The sequence below is a fragment of the Orcinus orca genome, chromosome X, assembly GCF_937001465.1.
Source record: "Orcinus orca chromosome X, mOrcOrc1.1, whole genome shotgun sequence".
Classification (NCBI taxonomy): domain Eukaryota; kingdom Metazoa; phylum Chordata; class Mammalia; order Artiodactyla; family Delphinidae; genus Orcinus; species Orcinus orca.
The window spans coordinates 130,145,973-130,170,635 of NC_064580.1; the positions used below are offsets into that span (position 1 = coordinate 130,145,973).

Sequence of the window (24,663 nt, forward strand, 5' to 3'; positions counted from 1 at the left end):
GGACCCAAATGTGTCCAGCTCTATCAGAATGTAGATTCAGCCAGGGCAGTCTAATTACCTCACTCCCTCACCACAAAAAACAAACTCCTGGGCACACGGTCTTCCAAAAGAAACGCACATTTTGCATTTTTGCAGAGAGAAAGAGCAGGACCCACCGGGTGCCCTAGGTGCGGATGCATGCCCAGCCCCCCTGCAGCCGATTCCCCTCCCCCTCCCCCGGGCCGGCCCCGCCCCTGTCTGTGTCTGTTGCTAGCAGGGGGACGACTGCAGAGGTCTGAAGGGGCGGGGAGCGGGCGGTGCGCTGGCTGCGGGCGGAGGCAAGAGCGCGCGCCTTTTTGTGCGGCTCCTGGCACCTGCCGGATTGGTTCTGCCAGTGCTACCGTCGGAGTGGGCGGAGCCAGCCGGGCGCCAGGCTGGGTGCCCAGTCGCAGCCTGGAGCGGCCGCAGACGGAGCGCACCTCGCACCTGCTGGGCGCGTCCTGAGGGCGCTGCGTCGGGCAGAGGTACTGGAGGACTGCTCCCCCTGGGTTCTGGGCTCCGGTCCGAACCCCGCGCTCCCTGCTCCCCATACTCTCGCTACTGTCTCCTTAGAGGCGACTCCTAGCGACCCCCCAGCTCCCTCTCTCCCCGCACTGCCCACACCCCGTCCCTTTCCCCGGCGGCTGACGGCAGTCTCTCGCGCCCTCCGACCCCCGGAGTGCCGTAGCCATGGGCATCCGTGGGATGCTGCGAGCCGCTGTGCTTCTGCTGCTCATCAGAACCTGGCTCGCGGAGGGCAACGACCTCAATCCCACCCCGAAGTTCCACTTCTTCGAGCTCTCCTCCACCGTGCCCGATGTCGTCCTGGACCTCTTCAACAGGTAAGCGGGAGCCGCCAGCCTGGGCATGGCGGTGACAGGAGAGGATAGGCAGCCTCGGACCTCTTGGACGGAGCGGGCTGGGGAAGACTTGGACCCGGGCTCGCCGAGCCCTGGCGTGCGGGCCCTGCCTATAGGTCCCTGGAGGTTGGTGGGATGGGAGTGGGGGCCGCGGGGGGCCCTGTGCTTCAGCCCACCTGTTACTGCGGCGCCTGACCTGACAGAGCCCCGCGTGTGCCCAAACTGCAGCCCCAGGGGGTGGGGGGGAAAGATGCTCTCACCCCAAGGTCTGCCATCCATCCCCCGGGGACCAAGGCCCCTAGTAGCTTTTCCCAGTCACGTCCTTTGGCACCTGTAGGATTGGGGGAAGGGGGTACAGGGTGATGAGAAATTCACAAAACATAGACAGTAGAGACACCTGTTTGAGTCCGGATTTTTTTTCTATTCCATGAGGTGCGTGCGTGTGTTCCTGAATGCGTGTGTTGAGCAGTGAGGGACCTTTTCCGATGCTGCAGATAGAAATTATTGACTCAACCTCATCGTAGCCCAGACAGTGCGATCGGCGGCTGTATAGCATATAACCTTGTGGCCTGAGATGGGTGCATTTTTGTACTTGCTTCCTGTGAAAACATTTGAAGATTAGCTGTTTGATTTCAAGTTTGTTTGGGTCTGCAAATAACTGAAGAGATGTTAAACAGTCAGCCTTTACATGTAGATCACATGGAAATGTGTATTTGTGGTGGCCACAGATCCTGAGTGCTGGCATATGGATAATGTGTGTGTGGTCCTAAACAGGCAGAAATGCGTTGCTTTAATTCAGGAATCATTCATGTGCACACTTTGAAATTTTGTCATTAAAGATGATGAGATTTTTTTTAAAGATGATTGAGAATAATTTTTTAAATGGCAAACCAGAAATGAACATGTATTAGGAAAAGGGGGCATAGTTGGGCAAGGTTCCAGCAGACAGCTCTGCAATGTCCTCAACCCAACATACCAAACTGCGCTAGTGAACACACACATACACACACACACACACACACACACACACACACACACACACACACACGAGAGAGATTTGCAGAGGCTGACATTCCATAGTCAATGCATCAAAGATCCTAAGAGTCATAGTGATGCTCAGGGCCTATTCTCATTCACAAGCCCCTTTTGGGGAAAAGAGCCCCCCATGAAGGACTAGGTGAATTGGGAGGGCACATCAGAGACTTCTGGAAAGGCCAGCTCTCTGCGGGGTTGCGCTGGGTCCATTTACATGTGCTCACCCAAGACATGTCTAGGCTGGAAGCACATGCTTAGCCAAAGAGATGCCTGCTCCAAGAATACATGTGTTTTTGAGGACAGCCCTGAACCCCAAGAATCAAAAATGATGATTGATGAGGGTCATAAAACTCTGCTACATGAGCAAGGCTGTCTCTCTGTGTCATATGTAATATGCCAAGTCTTAGAGGTGTACAAAAACAAGATTCACATAGACGTGACAACAAAATGCTGGCCTTAGCCTAGGTAGGGGAAATGTGACTGAGCTAGAGAACATAGACTGGTGGGATCAGCTCATGGGAGTACTGAGGGTGAAAGATGACCTTTCCTGGGGCAATCAGGTGCCCCCAGAAAGAGGACTCCCACCAACCTGGAAAGCTGCATCCAGGCTGATGGTAAAGTGGGGCTCCTTAGGGGGCTGAAGTAATACATTATGTGAGGGCTCACACCTGCCCACACCCTCTTCTCTCCACTTCCCCTACAGTTTCCCCCCATCCCCCCAATTCTGCCTGGTAACAAGAATCCAGTCTTGAGGCCCCACCCTTTGGATAAAAGCTGGGGAGGAGGAGGGGGGAAGAGGAGTCTGCGTCGCTGCTGTGCTTCTGGCTGACTCACTGCAGGGATGGAGGGGAGCGGGGAGAGACGTGTACATGTATGACTGTATATGTCTGCATGTGTGCAGGAGGGAAGGCCCTGGCAAGTTGATGCTTAGGGTGCTCTTTGTTGCTTGTTTTCTGAGAAGCAGTGTGGCATTCACTGATGACCAATATTTACCAATGACTTCTCTTTCAGCAAAAGTTGTGCAAATGAAGCTATGGTTCACAAGATTTTGGACAGGGTGCTGTCGAAATATGATGTCCGTCTGAGGCCCAATTTTGGAGGTAAGACACGTCCAGATACTAGAGCTGGGATACAACAAGCCAGCCCCACCCAGTGAGCTGACCAGGAGCAGTCCTCTAGACCGGACACTTGTGCCTCTCCAAACCCCACCTTCCCGACCCTGCAGAGACCTGTAGCAGAGCACTCCCAGGCCCCCAACCCACAGGCCTTTCACTCTGCCCCTGGAATTTCTCCCATTTCTCCGCCTTCTAATGCAAGAGGCCTCTGCCCCCTCCACACTCCTTTACAGTGGCATGGAGCCTGAAGCACACTCCCTGGGGTGGCTGGAGAAGCACTAATCACAACAGGTGTGCTTCTCATGCTAGAGTTTCCTGCTTCATCTATGGGGAGGACACGTGTTCCACCTGTGAACACATTCTTTGCACCCTGGGCACTTACCCCATTCAGCTGGCTTATAACTAAGGGCATGGACTTCTCTGCCTAGTTTACTTCACCCACCTGGGTCCCAGGCACTTCTGCTTCTGCTCCCCCTCCCCAAGACTTCAGCTCCTACCAAGTTCAGTTTATTCAACACACTGCAGTCAGCATGATCTTTATTAATCCCACCTAACCACCTCAGGAACTTTTGATGGCTTTATTTAACTGCAAAATAAAATCTAAACTCCTTAGCCTAGCACTCAGATCTTAAACACAAAGGTGAGAAATGACAAGGAAACTGAAATACAAACCTCCAGGAAGCCAATACATCAATTTCTCCTCTTATTTCTGCCTAGCCTCACCTACCCCTACCCCTGGCTTTGGAAAGGGTGACTGGCTTCCATCACACAGCTTTAAAGTAACAGGCAACCTTCCCTGACCCCACAGAACAGGAATAGCATTCTCTGGCTGAGGGGACACCCAAGAAACCCAGACCAAGGACAGACAAGAGGAAGGGTGCATTAAATAGACATTAGTCACATTTTGGCTCAGAGGAAACAGAGAAAGAGCTAAAAAGTAGGGCGGCTAAGTCAGAGAAAGCACTCTCCTTCCTGCAGGTGGTAGAACTAGACACCCAATCTAAAGGGTTAATAAATGCTAATATTCACATTTGTACCTATGAATAGAGGTCTTCTGAATACACAAAGCCTCCACCCTAAAGGGCACACAGCTGTTAGCACTTGCCTTTGTGCTAGACCACTGGGGGGCTCTGTGATTTGCTTAGGGAGCCCCCTTGAAAACCAAGTTGATCGCCCTATGCCCTAAGGTTTGGAGGTTGGACATTTGACTGGTATCCCATTGGCTCCTTTGCTTCCTCCGAGTGTGAGGGCAGAAGGCCGTGCTGTCCCTGGATCCAAGGTGAGTGTGCACTGGGGAGTGGGAGGCTGGAGTGGAGAGGGCAGAAGGTAAGTTCTTTCATTATAGAAATTCAGGTGTTAGGGCACAGCCAGCACTCCATTGCATGACACTGGTTTTAGACCAGTTGCACCAAGCAACAGTGGGTGTCAAGGGTGTAGCTGTTACATTTTCTCAATTCATTGTTTTCCTGTTTCTCAGCAAAGGCTAACCAACAGCCATTCAAGTATATCAAGCACGTTCTCCTCGCTGCTTCAGGTTGCCATCTCTGCAGGCATCCGGGGCTATGGGGACAAAACAGGGGCAAGGACCACCCTCTGGGGATTGTCAGGTGTGGCTGGCCCATGGTATCTCCAAGGCACCTCACCAACATTTTTTGAGCTAACTTGGATTTGTTTACACCTGATGCCTAACCTCCTGGGTTACCTAAGCTTTATGGGCATGCAGACCTGGGGAGTATGGGAATAGCTGGGTCCCCAGTTTGGCCAAACAGTAGATGAAGGTGGGAGAGCAAGGACAATGCAGGACCTTCTAGCATTTAGACAGAAGGAGGAACTACAGACTCTAAGTCTGGGGCTGTTTTATTGGGTTGGGGGGAGGCAGTCAATTGGAGAGCTGGGCCAGGGGGTTTAGAGTTGGGGTAGTCCATGACTCCCACTAGACACAGAATCAAATTTCCCTCTGTGTCTGAAGTGAAGTAGAGTTTCAGAGCTTAACACGCAGGCACACACGCCCCCCACATGCAGAGACATGACCTAACTGTGGTTGGGTTCAAATGGGAGACATTCCTTCCTTGAGAAGAGGAGGATGAAGAGGAGGAGGAGGGACCAGGGAAAGTTAACAAAGCTGCTTCTTTCTGAGCACGTGCTGCAAAAGGCAGGTCCCTAAGGCCTTTGCTTAGCCCATCACCTGGTATGACATAGGTGTGGAGTGAAGGAATAAATGGGACATCTTCATCATTCCTTCATTTACCTCCTCTTCCTCTGGTACTCTGATGGATGCGAGGGAGGAAGTAGAGTTGGGTAGCAAAGTTTCCAAGAGGGAGGGAAGTGATTACCCCCTTCCACTTTTTCTGCCTTCCTGAGTCCATCAGGAAGGACAGCGATGGGATATGGGACAGAGGCCATCATCCCCGAGATAGCATTTAGATACCTTACCTGGAAGCATCTTGTTCCCCTCTGTTATCCTTGTAAGGATGTGGGATATCTTAGCTAAGCTCTTGTTCTGACCACTACTAGCACATAAGGTATTCCCTCCTAATTTAGGTGGATAAATTAGAAAAAGATCCCAGGTCTCCTTCCTCCAGGCCACAGTCCTGGACCAAGACTCATGCCTTGGTGAGGGGAATGTGGACTGCACTTCAGTTCCCACTTGCCTCTTCAACTGGGAATCTTGGACAAAGCTGAGCCCTGGCACTTTAGGGTTCGGGTCCCCAGGATTCTGCTGTAAGTGATTGGATTGCCTGAATGACACAGAATGGTCTAGGATTATAAGTTTGACACTAGAGTGAGGTAGTTGAGGGGATGACTGCCTGGCCCTTCTGGGGCTTGTTGCCTGCGTAACACAGCCTCCATCCTCATCTAAACGCATGTGGGGAGCCTGAAAGGCTGTAATAAAAAAACTGCCTTTCTAGAAACCCCTGTCACTACATAGCGATCATTCACAATAGCTGTGAATGCTATGCCTTCACACAGAGGCCCATTTACTTCTCAGCTGCCATTCATACGTGGATTCCCAATAGCACTTTGCAGCTCAGCTTCTAGGCAGCCAGCCTGCAGTGAAGCCAGCAGGCTGAATTGGAAGCGTCACACGTGTTTCCATAACAGCTATGTGATGTAATACACATAGAATAATGGCTTAGCTGTGAGGCCCGGTGAAGAGTTTTGAGTCAATGAGGAAACAACTAAAATGTATTTTTCCACAGTACTTTATAGTCTAGTACATATTTGCACATCCATTATCACATTTGAATGGGCAGCACTAACACCTAGTCCTGAAAAAGAAAGCCAGGAGGCAGAAACAGACAGACAGACAGACAGACACACACACACACACACACATGCACACATGCACATGTACACGCACAAATTCAATCACAGTTACATATTAACACACACAAACACCCTCACCCATGTACTCACTCACATGAACACACAAATTCACTCACACACATATACACCCTCACATACACTAACACACATGCTCACACATTTGCATACACACATGAACATGTTCATACATTCATTCTCACACAAACGTGCTCACATACACAAACACACTCACAAATTCATTCAAACACACCCACATACATCCACATGCTCATGCATTCACTTATACTTGCACACAAACATCCTCAGATATACAAACACAAATTCACTCACACACATAGACACACACACTCACACATGCTTTGTCATTCACACACATGAAGATACCCACATGTTCACTCACACATGCACACATATACAAACATGTCTACATATTTGCCAACTCAGAAACACACGCACCTGAACATGCTCACACATTCACTCATACCTGTATAGTGACATGCTAACACATATGGATATGCTCATGGGTTCACTTGCACATCAGCATGATCACACACTCACTCAAACACACACATTCAGCCACACACACATGGACAAGTTCACAGATTTTCTCAAGCACATAAACATGCTTACATACACCCACACTTACACACTCACAGTTATAAGTGTGATGGGTATGAGTGTAGAAGTGTAATCATTTATCACACTTATCACTTGCATGTGAACAAGGTCACACACACAAATACATTCATATATTCATACAATGAATTGCTCACTCACACATACATACACCCATAAGTTCACTTACATTCCCAAACACAACTTTACACACACAAACATAATCATGCATTCACTTACACATGGACATGCTCACAGATACACTAAGTGAACAGCCTCATGCAAATAACCTACATATTCACTCCCACACAATACACTCAAATACACACACATGCTGATGCATTCATTCACCCAGAAATGTGCTCACACATTCACTTATACAGAAACATGCTCACATACATGAAAACACTCACAAATTCACTCACACACATACAAACAAGGTTACAAACACACCCATGTTCACACATTCCCTTGCACATTAACAAGCTCACATACACTCACACAGTCACACATTCTCTCATACATGATCACACAAACACATTAACTCATAATTCACTCCCACACAACACACTCAAGCATACAAACATGCTCAAATACACTCATGTGCACACTGACACATTCACCTGCACATGAATACATGCACAGATTTACTCAGGTATGTGAACATGCTCACATACACTCATGCACACAGCTCACGCATTCATTCACACAAAAACACACGTTCGTTCCCACATGGACACATTCACATGAACTCACACAAATATGCTCATGCACACCACAAATCTTGTTTTGGGGCTCATTTCTCTTAAGTTTTTTATCAAGAAAACATTTAGAAAAAGAGTGCTTCATTGCCTTATTTTTTTCTTCATTTTGGCCTGACTCTTTCTTTTCAGCATATTGTGAGCCAAGCCCTACTCTAAGTGCTTGGGTTGCATTAACTATGAGATAAGTGCTATCCTTATCCCCATTTTACTCATGAGGAAACTAAGCTCAGAGAGGTTAGGTAGCTTATTCAAGGTCACATAGCTAGTAAGTGCCAAAATGGGGTTCAAACTTCAGGCAGTCTGGCTCCTGAGTCCATGTTTTACCCTTTTTCCTACACTGCATGTAATAGTGTCTTCCTGTATTGTAGGTGCCCCTGTGCCAGTGGGAGTATCTATCTATGTCTCCAGTATTGAACAGATCTCAGAAATGACTATGGTAAGTGTGTCAGCTCCAGCCATGAGACAAGGAGCAGGGTCATAAGCCTGTTGTTCTGACCTGCAGCAGAGGCCACATGGAGGGCACAGTAGGTTTTGGAAACTACAGCCACCTGAAATTAAAAATAAATAAATCTAGATGTATTACAGACATTAAAGTGAAAGGCTTATGATGGTTTTAAAATATAATATAGGATATTCTTTTAGTGTCTTTGAGATAGGTAAGGACTTTTTAAAAAAGACACAGAAAACACAAACTATAAAAATAAATACTGGTAACTAAACTATATTAATATTCTCTTTAGCCAAAACTTCTGGCACTTCTGTTTTGCAAAATAAAAAAGCAAAGTGAGCATGACAAGTTTGAAAGGATAGTTCAGATTGGACTAAAATATTTGCAACACAAAGGACTGGTATTGAAAATACACATAATTCCTGTGAATTAATAAGAATATTTTTATTTTTTTTACATCTTTATTGGAGTATAACTGCTTTACAATGGTGTGTTAGTTTCTGCTTTATAACAAAGTGAATCAGTTATACATATACATATGTTCCCATATCTCTTCCCTCTTGCGTCTCCCTCCCTCCCACCCTCCCTATCCCACCCCTCTAGGTGGTCACAGAGCACAGAGCTGATCTCCCTAGGCTATAAGGCTGCTTCCCACTAGCTATCTATTTTACGTTTGGTAGTGTATATAAGTCCATGCCACTCTCACAGAGTGAGAGTGAGAAGAATATTTTTAAAGCAATAGAAAAATGATCAGAAAATTTAAACAAGAACTTCACTTTTGTGAAGAAAACCAAGTAGCAGATAAACTTATGAAAAGATGCTTGACTTTATTATTAATCAGTGAAATGCAAAATAAGACCACAGTGAGAACCCATTACATATCCACCAGACTAGCAAAAAGTCAAAAGTCAGACAGTACCAATGTTGGTAAGGCAGGAGCATTGGGAGCTCTTATCTGCACTTTATAGGGGTATAAACTGGAACTTTTGCTTTATAGTTTTTATTTCATTGTGATTTTGATGTGTATGGTGTCATCACATAATAATACACATAGTGTGACTCCATTCAGAAAAAAATTTTAAATAAGTCCAACTAAGCAATATGTTTCTTAGAAATACATAGACAATAAAACTTAAGAAAACATAGAGAAAAAATAGAAAAAGCAAGGGATTATTATCATTAAAATCTAAGATAATGGTTACTGCTGGGAGGTGTGGGAAATATGTTCTGCAAGAGACACGTTGAAGATTGATAGTTATTGGGAATATTCTATTTCTTAACCTGAATTTTAATTTTATGGGGCTCATTTTATTATTCGTAACATTGAACACTCTTACATATGTTTCGTTACGCATCTATATTTAGGATGTATTTCATACACCTGCATACACACAAACACTGAGGACAGAAAGCTGGGCAACCTCACTTACAACTAGGATTTACCTTTCTTTCCTCAGGACTATACTATTACAATGTTTTTTCATCAGACCTGGAAAGATCCACGTTTAGCATACTATGAGACCAATCTGAACCTGACCCTGGACTATCAGATGCTTGAGAAGTTGTGGGTCCCTGACTGCTACTTTCTAAATAGCAAGGATGCTTTTGTGCATGATGTGACTGTAGAAAATCGCGTGTTTCAGCTTCAGCCAGATGGAACGGTGCGGTATGGCATCCGGTGAGTTCCCCCAGGGACCTGGGGGTCACCATGACAGCCTACCTTCTTCCCATTAATTATCCCATGAACACACTCCAAGGGACACACAGAGGAGCCCACTGCTTTCCAAATCTCTCTTTCACTGCCCCCCTCACTCAGTAGTCAAAGTGGAACCTTCAGAGTTTCCCACAGCCATCCTTGGCTGTCCTGCCCCCACACCTTGCCTTATGCTGTTGCTTCTGTCTGGAATGACCCGTTCCTCTTTCCACGAGTCTGAAGCTTTCCTATCCTTCAATCCCTAATTCAAATGCCCTCTTTGTCAAGAAATCATCTTTGATACTCTCAACTGGAAGAGCTCTCCCTTTGCCTTAGCATTGAATGTATATTCTGTTATTTATTTGTGTCTTTTCTCTCCCATGCAGTGAAGGAGGGGGACTGGTCTCTGCCATTGATCATATATGCAACATGCAGGGGCCCCAAGGGTGCGCAGTGTGCGTATATTGCCTATGGCTTTGTACAAACAGAATGTGTGCACACTGGAGCTCCCCACTGGCCTATTTATAGCATAGCAGACAGTCACCAAAGCCCTCCGCACAGCCTCATCTCTTACAAAAAGTCTCTTAAGACAAGCATGAGACATAAATTTAGCTCAGAAAATGTCTCCAAGAGGGAGCTACTAGGGTACAGCTCTTTCTCTGCGGTTCTCTTGCTGAATCCCTTTGTTTCCCTCTTCTTTCTCCATCCACTTTCCCATGGACCCAGACACTGGAGTCAGAGAACAACAAAGCTTACAGGGAACAGGTCACTGGTCACAAAGGGGGCCTCAGCTGATTAATGTTCATGTAGAATTCACAGAAAGGAGATAAATACACACACACACACACACACACACACACACACACACACACACACACACACACACTACCCACTGTACAAAATGGAAATCACTTCAAGAGTTGAAAGGGACAAAGGTGGTATAAGCAACTGGGAAAGGCAGGACAAGGAAGGGGCCAGAGCTTCCCAGCTGGGGCTGCAAAGACCTCTTCTAATTATCCTCTTCCCCATTGTTCACTTCTCCCACTTCCCCAGGTCTTCCAAGATCCCTCCTCAGATTCCTCTCTTGGACCTACCACATGACAACTTGAAGCCCCATTCCATAGCTCACCTCAGATATATTAATCCCTCCTATCCATTTATACCCACTGGCATTTTGCTAAGCCCCAGTACCCTCATAAGCAATGCACAGAGATGGGATTGCTGCCGGAACAGCTCCCATGGCCAAAGGTAGGCCGGGGCCACTGCCCACATCGGTACCCGCACACCACACACAGGCACTCCACAACAGATCTGGTGTTTCAGCTGCTTCAGTGTAGCGGTTTCCTCCTGACAGCTTTGCTGCTCCTTCAGCAAGAAAGTCCTCTTTCTGCCTCTGCATTCAGTTTCCTCAAGGACCCTTCCCATTCTGACACCCTGAGGCTTCCTGACATGCCATGTATCTGTTGTCATCTGTGTAAGTCCTACCAGACTTTTGGGTGTCTGTCACATACAAATTCCCTCTCTCCTCCTTACACAACTGCAACTCATCTTTCCTCTAGGAGGGAAGGAAGCGTGCGGGGCGGGGGCAGGGTGGGGGAGGAGAAAGAAGGAAAGAAGAAAGGGAGGGAAGGAGGACCCAGCTCTAATGTGGCCAGTGTGGGAAGGTGTTAGGTGGGTCAGTCCTTGGGGTGCCTCTCCCCACCCCACCCCTTCAGTCTTCTCAGGAACAGTTACTTGCCTGGGCTTGACTCACTTTTCTGTTCCTTTTGCTTTTCCTTTGCAGGCTCACCACCACAGCAGCTTGTTCCATGAATCTGCAAAAATTCCCTCTGGACAAGCAGACCTGCAAGCTGGAGGTGGAGAGCTGTACGTATGTCTCCCAAGGCCCCTTTTTTCCCTACCCAGCATTGGGGCCGTGATGAAGCCAAAGGCAAACTTGACAGTGAGAGGGCCTGCATATCTCCCCTACTCCCTCCCTCCCCCATTTCTCTCTCTCCCAGGTAGATAGATGATAGATAGATAGATAGATAGATAGATAGATAGATAGATAGATAGATAGAGACAGAAAGACAGGCAGAAAGGGGTATATATACGTATGGTATCAGGGAGAAGGTGGCCTTTAGGCTATAAAGAGTCCCATAGGGAAATGTGCCTAGCTATGGGAAAATTGTGCACAAGCTAATGGGTAGGAGCATATCTCTTTGCTGTGCTTTCCTTCCTGGATAAGAAACTTCAAACTGAGAGTTCTCTTTCCATGTGACCCCCTTCCTTATGCTCAGACCCACAAAACACAAAGGTACCCCAATATTGCAGGTTCCAACTACCCTTTGGTTTTCACAAGCTCCTCTGGTGTGAAATCTGCCTATGCCTGCTTTCTGAGATTAACTCTGTTTCCTTCCCCCTCCTAGATGGCTACACAGTTGAAGACATCCTATTATACTGGGAAGGCAATGGGAATGCCATCCAGGGTACTGAGAAGCTGCACATCCCTCAGTTCAGTTTCCTAGGAAAGACGATGACTAGCAAAGAGGTGTTTTTCTACACAGGTGGGTCTGACCCCCTCCTTCTCTCCTATCTCCTGTCTCTTTTGTACCCTAGGAAATTCCTGGTAACCTCTGCCTTTGACCTCTAGACTCTCTTCTTCCTTCTTTCCTATTCCCTTCTTGTTCTGGATACCTTCCAAAGCCCCCTTCATAAAGTCCCAATGGCTTACCCTCTGCCAATGAGGAAATGTGTGTGGAAGCAGTTGGCCAGGTTTGACACTCCACAGGCCTCCTTCCAGGGCCAGCCTCTCCCCTTCCATCTGTTGTAGCTTTGAAATATCTCATGTCTTTCCCATTTCAACTTCAGTTGACATGGAGAAAGTGAGGAAGGAAGGAAGAGATAGCAGACTTGCTACGCCATATGGGCCTGCTGACACATGCCATTGTCACTGGCCTTAAGGCAGCAAATGGGGTCAGGTCTACATACTGCCCAGACTGTAATATTAGAGGCTGAACTGGCCATTGGTTTCCCCCCCACCATCGTGTACTTTACTCGGAAAATCCCCTCACCCCTACCACCCTAATACCAGTATGTCTACCTGCCAGGTTCCTATGTGCGCCTGATAGTGAGGTTCCTGGTCAAGAGGGAAGTCACCAGCTACCTTGTGCAGATCTATTGGCCTACTGTCCTCACCACTGTTGTTTCCTGGATATCATTTTGGATGAACTATGAATCCTCTGCAGCCAGGGTGACAGTAGGTAGGTCCTGTTCCCATCCCAGGAAGGAACTTGGGTTGTCTTGCTCAGAAAAAAGTTGAAAGTAAGGAACAGTGTGTGACTGCACAGGCAAGGAAACAAGATGGGACCTAACAGGCACACTACAGGTGCCCAGCCAATCCACAGCAGAGAGACCAACATTGGAGACAGATGTGAAAAAAACATCAGGGTTGGGATCTTGGTATGTTGGGTCGAAAGTACCAGAATTCATTATTTGCTGGATACATAAATGAATGGACAAGTCACAAATTTAGATCAGAAATGCAACACAATAAACATTGATTAAGCAACATATCAAAATGCCCAATTAGGCAGCAGAGGGCTTCTAGATGAGCTGCTCCTGGCAAGTGTCTAATGGAATGCTGAGACAAATGCTATCAGAGTCCAGAGGAGGAAATGACCCAGGTAATGACCCAGATCTTATCGGCTAAAACTGCACCAAGAAAGTATTGCTCAAACTGGGTTTTGAGGACTTCCAGGAGGGTGCCTGGAGCACAAGCTGGGGAAGTGGGGAGAGTAGCAGAAAGGCAGCTTGGGCTGACTTGGGAAGAACATGAAATTCCATTTTAAGCAGTTGGAACTTCATGTATAAGCAATGGGGAGCATCAAAGGCTTTTGAGCAGTACTAAGGAGGGGCCTAAAGAGATCAGCTCCCAAATTTATTTGGTCCCACTCTGCAGAATGTCTGTGTATCCCAGACTCTCGTCTGCTTTCTCCTTCACCATCTTTGGGGCAGACTTTTCAGCCTCCTTCTTTAGAAGCACACACTAGGCTAAACCTTTATATTTATGTAATATTTTAGGGGTCACAAAACTTTCTGAGGGATGGACTACAGGAAAGCTTACATACTAGCAGGCAAAGGGGGAAAGGACCATCATAGGGCAAAACGGGGCTGGACATGTAAATCACTATGAAACCATGGCTGGAGATTTTTGACTTGATCCTAAGAGCAATGGGAAATCACTAAACTATTGAAGTACAGGTTGGGTGTAAAGATGGGGGAGGAGAAGCAAAGATAGCAATTGAGCCAGGGCCCTAAGCCTGGTAAGCTGAAGGCCTTTTGCTGAGGGCCCTCTCAATCTCAGAGATGGCCTTTGCTCCCTTCCAGTGGGGTGTGGGTCTGATGGCTTGCCAAGAACTTCAGCCACCTGAGGGGACTAACCCTGTGCTATGTTGTTTATAGGTTTGACTTCAATGCTCATCCTGAATGCCATCAACTCACATCTGCGGAATAAACTCCCCCAATTTTCCTGTATCAAGGCCATTGACATCTATATGGTCGTATGCTTCTTCTTTGTGTTCCTGTCCTTGCTAGAATATGTCTACATCAACTATGTTTTCTACAGCCGAAGAGGACCTCAGCGCTCTCAGAGGCAACTCAGAAGAGCCCAAAGAGTCATGACCCGCTACCGCTACCAAGAGGCGATGCAGGTTTGGCTTTTTGACTGACAATCTGCTTTCCTTGAGCACTTCTTAAACCTAAGATTAGCACTTGACCCTTTCAAATTTCTTAGCTCCTTTAATCCTCATACAACACATACATGCGCACACATGCACGCACACACACACACGCACATGCACACACACGCACACACACACGCACTCCAGGTAAGAAAGAAGTAGAACAATTTATCATCACTCCTTTATAGGTTGAGTCATTGTCCAAGGTCATAAGTGGCAGAGCTATAGATTTCCCAAGACCTTTGGGCTTCAAATCCAGTCTACTTAGCATGCCTCCAGTGGCAGGCAATGGAGCCAGAGGGAAAGGGAACACAGGGAAGCTGAAAGGAAGAGACACCAGAGAGGCTGACCTAACCCTCCTTCCTTTGCTCTTTTGACTCCAAAAGCCATGCTGAGCATTTTGCTGCTGGCAGTACGTTAATGTCCCTCCTTTACAGGGAACTTACCCCCACCTGCCTGAGGAGGTCTTGCCTCTGTCCACTACACAGCACTCCAGAGGGAGCAGCTGCCCCAGAGGGGCAGCAAGAGCCATGAACTTCCCTTGCATGCTAACAGCCTCTCGGTCCTGTTCCTTGGCACCTTGTGCACAAGAGACCCCAGGAAGAAGAGGTGGCTTTCTCAGTGGAAAAGCCCATCAGTCATGTTACAAGTGCTCATGAGGAAAGTCCCCCCCCCCACGCTCCCTAAAAGTGATTGTACATGCAGCATTCGACCTCATGAGTCTATCCACTGTCTCCTTAAAGGATGACCAGTTGCACATAGAAGATGAAAATGGCTCTCCTCCCTCCAGACGGGTGTGGGCTGGCCTAGCAAGCCCAGAAAGCCTCGGCTCTCTAGCCTCCATCTCAGAGCAGGCACCTCTGGCCTCCTCAGAAAGCCTCAGCTCACTGTCTTCTCTCTCGGACCAGTCCTGGCTGGCCACTGCAGAAAGCCTGAGTGACCTCCCATCCACCTCAGAGCAGGCCGTGCCCAGCTATGGCATTTGCATTAATGATATTGATATTGATGACAGTGTTATTCCTACTGAAATCCGCAACTGTGCAGAGGCCCATGGCCGTGCTGAGACCTGTGACCCAGAAGACCCTGAAGAGAGCTCCAACTCCGATGAGAGCCAAGACCATGGCCCCAGTAGGAAGCAAGAAGCAAACTACACCCTTGAGGAGACCCACAGCACCCTTCATGACATTTGTAGCTTGCCTGATGGCGTCAGAGTTGAGAGTGGCTGCCTTGACCTTGAGAAGCAACTCAAGTATAATGTTGACAGTACCTGCAGCCTTTATGGTAATGTTATGGGCTTTGATCCAGACAAGAACACTAACTCGGAGTCTGATGACAGTTCCCCCCCAAGCCCTGGGTGCTCCTTCAGTAAAGGGTTCTCTTCCAAGCTCTTTCACCCTGACTACATCCCTAAGGTCGACCGGTGCTCCCGGCTCCTCTTCCCTCTTGCCTTTGTGGTGTTCAACATTGTTTACTGGGTGTACCATATGTATTAGTTCCATAGTGTCCCAGAGTGACACTATGCTCCTTTCATAGTTCCTTTTGGTTCCGTTTTACCTTCTTTTCTTTTTTCGTTTTACTTTGTGGTTATTTGGGCAGTTGAATCAGTTCCACCTTTCTCTTTACAAACATGAGGTGGGGAGTAGTTGGAAAGGTTGTGTTCTGGCTGGAAGTAAAGGGATTGAGGTGGAGTTGGAGGTAAATAGCACATTGATTTCCCTTTTCTTCTGAATACTATCCGTTTTCAAAGCCTTCTAACACCTAATAAGCACAGAAAAGCCCCCTGGAAATGGAAATGTTTAGAAAACAGAGAGGAGCCAGACTGGGGGACAGAAAGGATCCAAGCCCTGTACACAAAAACATTTCTGGGGGCTTTTCTGTCCCACTAAAGTGTTGAGTTTTCTTTTTCATTACTTTTTTCTTCTGTTTTTTTCTTTTTTTCCCTCCTAGGGATTATGGTCCTTGCTCACCCTCTGCTTAGGGTTTTACAGGAGAAAGCCACACTGGGTTGGGGAAGGGCTAGCCATCTCTTGCAAATGCAGGTGGCTGGCTTTGGGGAACTTGGGGGATTTTGAAAGTGCCTTCCCCCCACTATTTTTGTTTTTTTCTTGCGGTTCGCGGGCCTCTCACTGTTGTGGCCTCTCCCGTTGCGGAGCACAGGCTCCGGACGCGCAGGCTCAGCGGCATGGTTCACGGGCCCAGCCGCTCCGCGGCATGTGGGATCTTCCCGGACTGGGGCACGAACCCGCGTCCCCTGCATCGGCAGGCGGGCTCTCAATCACTGTGCCACCAGGGAAACCCTCCCCCACTATTTTTTCTGTTGTATTTTGAGTGTGGTGTTGTGGTGCGGGGTTGGGAATGGAATGTGGGTGGGTGGGTAGGGGTGCTGAGTGAAATGTCAGGGTAAATGAGAGAGCATGTTCCCAGCAGGAGCTCGCAGAGGGTGAATGATGTTGGGTTGGAGATTACTCAGATTGAGGCAGCATCTTTGGAGGGATTGGAACTTCTCTTGCATATATTTCTGCTTCAGAATGTTTGACAATGGGGACTCAATACATCTGTCTAGGTCACATGCTGAGTTGATCACTAGACACAGTGCAAGCACTTGCTGAATGAAGACTAGGGTTTGGAAAGTTCACCATCTGATCTAGAATAGCTGTTGTGAATCAGTATACTGATTCTTGCTGTTTGTCAAGTGCATAGTAAGTGTCAACGAGCTTACCCACACATCCCATTGTTGAACCCTCACAAGAGTCCTGTGAGCCAGGGAAGGCAAAGTACATTGTCCCCAGTGTTCTGAGGGGGAAAAAATGGAATTTATGTACCACACTTGAGGACATGCATCCAGTGAGTGGTGGAGCCACCCCACTTGCTCTTCCTTCTTCTTGTCCTCATAACTCTGTCAGCTGAGGTGCTCCCCTGTCTCTCCTCCCTTTTACAAAAGGGGGGTGCTCCATCAGGTTCTGCTTATGTGCCAGGCATCAGACCTCATCCTACAGCACCTGGAGCATCTCTGCAGAAAGAGACCAGTGACCAGCCAATGAGTGTGAACCGAGCACATTGAACATAGGCACTGCTCACCCGATGGGGCTCCTAAGGGAAGTGGGCAGTAGCCTGCATGCCAATTTGCCAAGCAGCTCCATTTCACTGACAGAGGAGGTGGGGGAGCAAGATTTGCCAAGCACCCAGCTTATGTTCCTCCTTCCTCCATAGGCAGAGCCTCTACTGCAGCCCCTCAGCCACCTACGCTTTTAACCGTGTTCCTATATTTGTGTTTCTGTGTATACCTGGGTGTGTGTCTGCATCAAGGTAGTTCTGCGTGCACATACAACCACTTGAGAAGCTGTATAGTTCTATGTACATCAGTGTAAATCTATATTGGTGTGTATAAGATTGTATATATAAAAACATGTAGATGCACATATGTGTGCATGTGTGCACCCCTATGAAAGAGTGTGTAAACTTACGACTTACGTATGTGTGTGCTTGTGTGTACACACATGGGTGTATTCTGCATGCATGTGTATAAGTGCATGTGTGCATACCTCTGTTTATTTATCTGATTTGAATAGGTGTGAAAGGAAATACGTGTGAAAGCATATGCATTCCTTTTTGGTGGCTCTTCTTGAACCACCAGAATTCCCTTGGCCTGTTCCCACATAAGGGGGGCCGTATTTGGCCAGGCTATTTAACTGACCATTTCTTTCCAATTCCCTTGTTCCAGGGAGCGGTGTCTCCCGGTCCCCATCCACTCTTCTCCTCGTCCCTCCACCCATCTGTGCTGTCTCCTGGACGGAAGATGCAGAAGAAGTGAATGTAGTCCCAGGAAGAGATAATTTAGTGCCTTGAGGTAGGAAATGCTCGATCATGGGCTAGGATGGGAGTTCAGAGATTTTGCTTTGTCCTGGAAGGACGTGTTTGGCAGTAACAAAGGTAGGGGTTGGGGTGGGGAAGCCTTGAAGATGCAGTAAGAACAAAAATATGATGTACACAATGGGATGGGAGAGCTAAAGAGCTGGAGAGGAGGTTGTATATAGCCTTTATGATTCATCCTTTTATTATAATCACCTTGTAAGTCTGAAACGTGTCAGGGCGGAGCCAGCTGCCAGCAGGTGGGTGGTATGAGGAAACGGCTCAGGGGATTGGCTGCTAGCAGTTGGAGGCAAAGAACCAAAGGGCACTTTGGTAGCCCATCCTGGGATGGTTGTTAATTGCACTTCAGCCTTGGATTTGGATTTGTAGTCCAGAGCTCCCTACTTCCACCCCCTCCAGGGAAAGAATAATCAGAGGGGTGAGAGGGCTGACCAAGGAGAGAAGTGCAAAGGAGCCCTCAGGGGCTGACTACCTCGATCAGCTCAGCTTGTCTCTTCTTCTTTTCTATACACACAGCATACAAATATAGCATCCTAACACACCCACAGAGACCTACACAGTAACACATACATGTATACACACATGGGCACTCACCTTCAGCAGCATATACATATATACACACAGATATGCACAAACACATACAGCCACACATACGTAAGTTCACACGCAAAATCACATGTTTACCCTCATATCCACACACAAACACACACATACACACACACAAATCTTATGAGACAGCTAAAAACAAGAAAATTGCTGCTGGAATATCAAAGATAGCCTCTTTCTTTTTGGACACCCCTCACAGAGAAATCAGGTTTGTGGGGAGAGCAATGACCTCACATCTGAAGCTCCCATCATGGCTATTGAAAGCCTTGCTTCCTGGGGCCTAAACATTGGTTGATTGATTTGGATTTGGGTTTCCAGGACCCAGGAGTGCCTTTGAGCCCTGCAGGAGGCAAGCAGTTCATTTGGGAGGAGATCATACAGATAGATTGGAGGAGTGGGGACAAAAAAAGAAGGTTTTAAGATGTATCTGGCAGAAATGCTCAGGAAGTCTTCAGAGTGCAGAGGAAGGGCAGAGAGGCCAGTTGTAAATATCTCTACAGATCCATGTAGCTAGATATAATATTATACTTTAAAAAAAGAATACCCTGCCCTAGTGTGCTGCAATGAGAGCAGTTGAACTACTGCGGCTCACACTGTGTGAGAGTGAGTGTCAAGGTGGAGGCGGAGGTTTGGCAATGACACCTTATCAGAAACTTGAACCTTTGAGTTTGCCATAGAATTGGTCGTTTTAGCCTGAAAATTGCCAGATCTCCCCTGTGTCATTCTCTGTGTGTTCTGTCGTCAGTGTCGTGGTAGAGCCCCACTCTTAGCTGCCCCCAGCTGTACAAGCACGTCGCCCTCCAGCTGGCTGCCTACACCCCCCACCCCTGCACTCCTCATCTCACACCCACTAACTCAATCAGGGTCTGTGCTAACAGAGAATTTGGAGCTTGGGCAGAGGGAAGGGTCTTGCTTAGTCTGGGATGGAGCAGCCCAGACTTTATTTGTCTACCCACCTTCTCTTTCTTTACCCCCGAAAATTGCTCCTCTACCACTACCACGGGAAGGAGACCTCTGTGTCTTTAATGTGTCAGTTTGTTGTGGGGATGTGTGACACGATTCCTACGAAGTTCTTGCATGTGCCACTGTGGGGCACCTTTGCAGAGATAACAGACAATCTCTTGGGTCTTACTGGAGCTTGTCAAATGTATTCTTACAATCCATGTCATCTTGTTAATAGCAAGGCTGCAAAGTGTTTGCACATTTAGAGCTGAGTTTTGCTGAGACTGTGGCCATTCCTAATGAAGTTTCCTTATTCTGTACATAAAAGAGCTAACCCTTTGAGCTATTAACTAATGAATGCATTCACTAAGCTATCCACCTGCATGGTACCCTGCTGTGGTGATGACCACCAAAAGAAATCATGACTTGTCCTACTGAAAGTGCAGTGTGTTTGTGTAGGTTGTATCATGTCCTGTGATCAATATGAAATCTTTATTATCAGTGTTAGGTTTTCAGGGTAGGGAGCGGGGAGGGCGTTACAGTGTCTCCCTGATATACTTCAATTATGAAATACCCCCAGTTGGTCAGGGTCACCTCTGTTGACTCAACATATGTAAGACTTTGTACCCACCATCTTGCCGGACTGCATCTCTGGGGTCAATAGTCATCAGTGGAAGCGAATTCTTCAGAGGGCAGCCAAGGCAGTGCCATTCTGGAAGCAGATGAAATACAGTAAAATCACACACGTGCAGGGCTTCAGGAGTGGTGCTGGGCCCAGGCAGTGAAAATCAAGAAAGAAGACCAAGACCCATGTGTCCTGGATGGTCTGTCTGGCAAAAGGGCCCAGAGCAGCAGAGAGCCCCCAAGATGACCCAGTTCCCTCTTTGTCTTCATTAAATGCACATTTTTGCATGAAAAAGACCTTGACCAATCCTGACTTTTAAAAAGGAAAACATGAAGAAACATAAAATTATGCTTCTGAAAATATGCTGAAATAAAGGTTTGTAAATAGTGAAAAGGGGAAAATAAATGTATATAATTGCAAATACACATACATATGAGTCATTGCGTTTCCTCTCTATTATGTTGGAAGGGACCTTCATCTGGGTCCAGGAAGCCTCTCTCTTCCATTCATCACCTTTGCCTCCCCACAGCTTTGCACACCCACCTCCCCATACCCTGGGATATCTGAATCCATAGTTTTCAAGAGGAGGGGAAATAATGATGTCACAGTTGAAATTAGTTTATGCTCTTGCAAAAATCATTCTAATTATTTAAGACAAAAATTTTAAAACACGGCAAGTCATTGTGGTGTCAAATACAATGTGCACACTTATTTCCATTCAGGGGGGCGGCTGGAGGAGAAAGGTCTTCATAAAGAAAATTTTTTTAAATCTCCATTACCAATGTGGATGTGCAGAATAAAAAGCAAGACAACCCTGTAGAGGTGGGAAGAACGGTGTGCTCAGGTTTTAAAAAGTTTGCAGAGTCACATTAAAACATCCTGCTGATGCTGCAGAAGGTCATTGCTGTGGCCCACATTTGTCAGTGTGCCCGCCTGCAAGCACCTTTTGTTGAAAACCTTGGACTTGCAGCAGGAACCCAGACCTAATGTCTCCTCCTCTGTGGTCCCTTTTGTACCCAAAGCAGGACAGGAGAGCTGTGCATTCACACCCAACAGGTCTGATCTGCCCAAGGGTCTGGGGGCTGGTGTTGTCACAGGGACATACAGAAAGAGAAAATGCAGTTGGGGGTAAAAGGGTAGTTTTCACAGTATGTCTGGAGTAGGCCCTTAGCTACTGAGTTATTTTCTGCTGGCTAATTTATTGCCAATAACTCAGGTTCTGAAACTGGCCTGCAATCCCAGGTGGAGTTGTGACCCTTGAATCGTCCTACTGTAACTTGCTACCCAACAACTATACAACCACCTTAATGGATATGGCGTAAGAGAAGGGGGATGTGGTCTCCCTCCCCATTTACAGCTTCCCTAACTCTCAGGGTGAAAGAACCCTTGCTACAACTTCTCCAGGCTTTCAGCAAGGTCTCTTCCCAGCCTCCCATGTTGGCTCAGCTGCCTCGGAGCCCTGGCAGGGCCTCCAGGGACCCCTTAGTACTGCCATGGTGCCACTTCCCCCAACCAGGTCTCTCCCAAGCTGCCTTCCTGATAAGACTCTCAAGGGAATTACTAAGGTATACAGGACTGAGGAAGGATTATTTTACTTTTTAATAACCTTAAGCACATTTTTTATACTAATATGTTTAATAGCAATAGGGGAAAATGGGGAAAAAAGAAAGTGAAGATCAAAAAAAAAAGTAATGGGGGGACTTCCCTGGTGGAGCAGTGGTTAAGAATCCGCCTGCCAATGCAGGGGACACAGGTTCGATCCCTGGCCCAGGAAGATCCCACATGCCACGGAGCAACTAAGCCCGTGTGCTACAACTACTGAGCCTGTGCTCTAAGCCACAAGCCACAACTACTGAAGACCGCACCTAAAGCCCCGGCTCTGCAACAAGAGAACCCACTACAATGAGAAGCCCGCATGCCACAACGAAGAGTAGCCCCCTGCACACTACAACTAGAGAAAGCCCGTGCACAGCAACGAAGACCCAATGCAGCCAAAAAAATAAATAAAATTTGTTTTAAAAAAGTAATGGGTGATGAGGACCTATTCCTCACGGGACTCAAACAAGTTTCTCTCCAATGGTCTAGAAGCAACTCAGGGACTGTACAGTGAGCAAGGGCCATAATTTGAACATAAACTCTGCCAATGGCCAGGCTAAGAGTTGCTACAGTAGAATGCAGTTCTGCATCCTTGACTGTAAATCTCTCAATTTCAATTACAAATCATCTTCTTAGAGAGTCTCCCTTTAATATCACATGAGGGATGGAGGTTAAAAATTTATTGGAAATAGTGGACCCCAGCCCTCCCTTCTGTCTGGAATTCTCTGTGTTCCTTTAGGCAAGACCCTGTTCATTAGGGGGCCTCTTCGAATCCTCTTCTTTCCCAGCCCCAACCAAGGAGCCAGCCCATTTTCACCCCAGGCCAGGTGCACTGCTTAAATCTCTGCCTATTAGGAAGATTTTCCATCCCTGCTCTCTTTCAATAGCACTATCCATTTTCAACTTGTACCCACATACTGCACCAGCCCATGCTTAAACCAGCCAGGGCCTAAAGAAACTCTATATGGTCATAGGTGCAAGCTGGGAAAGGGGTGCTGGTGCAACTGTAGTGGGTGATATGGGGATCTGAGCTATCTGCTCATATAATTATTTGAACCCTCTGGTCCTGCTCAGGCTGGAACAAGCCAACACTACTATCCCTGCCATGCTGAATCACTGGATGAGAGCAGCCCAAGGGGGAAGTGTGACCTCATTGCAAACTCAACTGGGGCTGGCAAGCAACTCTGCCCCCTACAATAGGTTCTCTTGCTGGAGATCTGAGTGGCATATCTACATCACCACAAGACAAACACATCTTTCTATTGTTAATGTTGGTCTACCTCTTTCAGGATACAATTTTGCACCTACCCAAAGACCACCTTGTTACTATGGTTGTAGTTTGGTGTATGCCAGGGATCCAGGACAGTCCCCATCCTGACACTATCTCCATAGAGGAATACATGAATGCTTTGCTAAGGAAGTGAGACACCCACCTTCCTTTCCAATGAGCAGAAAACACTCTACCCCATCACACAACCAGACAATAGAATAACGAGTGAACCACAGAGAGTAAGGGTAGGTATTCTTTCATGAAATTATATATATACATATATATGTGTATATATGTATATTACATATATACATATATATTCTAAAAGTACACTTGGTAGAGATATAAAATGTACTATTTACTAGAAAAGAGGGTTCAGAAAAAAAAATCATTTCAATGGACAATGTAAAGTTAGACAACCTGAAAACAACAGGACTTCCCCAAATCCCACCACGCAGCCTCTTCCGTGTAGAAAAGAAACCTTGTGAAACAACAGGTTTCCAAAGTCTGCTGGCTGGTGAGGAGCCCTGAGGGGAAGGTGTGCGGTTCTCTGTGCTCCCCCCACGGTCATGGGCACGGCAGCCCCCCTTCCAGCATCTGTGCTGGGACTGCAGCCTTTCTCTCAGGGGTTGAGGAGGACCCTCCTGAGTGAGGATGGAGGGGTCCAGCAGGCCCGGAACAGAGGGTCCCCCAGCATGCAACTCCACCCGTACTGGGACTCCTGGGGCACCCCGGGCCGGGCTATCAGGCTGCCCATCCCCCCCCGCCGCCCCCAACTCCTCAGGGATCTCGGGGGTTCAGAGGCTCGGTCTGAGGGGCACAGTCTCAGGTGGGCAGAGGGAGGGGCCCAGGTGCTGCCTGGAGTCGAGGTGAGGACCAGAGGAGGACTGAGGGCCCCCAGGGGGATGCATCTGCAGCCCTCCCGACAGCCCTGGGAGCCCCCCCACCCCGGCATGCTGTCCAGATGGGACTGCACTGATCCCCCTGGGAGGGGCAGGGAAGGGCCTGGGTCAGGGAGGCCGGGGCCAGGTCGGCAGAGGGAAGGAGCCCAGCCCCACCAGGAGTCAAGGTACAACCGTGAGGGGGACTCGGAGGCCGCAAGGCATCCAGGTTGGCCCTGCTGTCAGCCCTGAGAGACCGCTGGCTGGGCTGTGGGAA

At 47.6% G+C, this 24,663-nt stretch overlaps 4 protein-coding genes across 23 annotated transcripts in view; 3 read left to right on the forward strand and 1 right to left on the reverse strand.

Moving 5' to 3' along the window:
• The window catches only part of GABRA3 (gamma-aminobutyric acid type A receptor subunit alpha3), a 428,677-nt gene that overhangs the window by 397,473 nt on the left and 6,541 nt on the right, over positions 1-24,663 (reverse strand). The window lies entirely within an intron of this gene.
• The window catches only part of LOC117198203 (paraneoplastic antigen Ma6F-like), a 160,773-nt gene that overhangs the window by 125,040 nt on the left and 11,070 nt on the right, over positions 1-24,663 (forward strand). The gene's annotated exons all lie outside the window — the stretch shown is intronic.
• Positions 1-24,663, forward strand: part of ZNF185 (zinc finger protein 185 with LIM domain) — a 240,939-nt gene that overhangs the window by 62,537 nt on the left and 153,739 nt on the right. The gene's annotated exons all lie outside the window — the stretch shown is intronic.
• On the forward strand, positions 709-16,089 carry GABRQ (gamma-aminobutyric acid type A receptor subunit theta). Its single transcript, XM_004284085.1, has 10 exons — positions 709-860; positions 2,925-3,013; positions 8,103-8,170; positions 9,640-9,860; positions 11,659-11,741; positions 12,284-12,421; positions 12,965-13,117; positions 14,319-14,562; positions 15,318-15,766; positions 15,809-16,089. The coding sequence occupies exons 1-10, from the start codon at positions 709-711 to the stop codon at positions 16,087-16,089; spliced, it is 1,878 nt and encodes a 625-aa protein (XP_004284133.1).

What these genes read in the sequence shown, in the direction of transcription:
- GABRQ (XM_004284085.1), top strand. Translation starts at nt 709, where the DNA reads ATGGGCATCCGTGGGATGCTGCGAGCCGCTGTGCTTCTGCTGCTCATC. An exon ending in TCTGAGGCCCAATTTTGGAG is followed by an intron (nt 3,014 to 8,102) that starts GTAAGACACGTC and finishes CCTGTATTGTAG; the next exon opens with GTGCCCCTGTGCCAGTGGGA. An exon ending in CACCCTTGAGGAGACCCACA is followed by an intron (nt 15,767 to 15,808) that starts GCACCCTTCATG and finishes ATGGCGTCAGAG; the next exon opens with TTGAGAGTGGCTGCCTTGAC.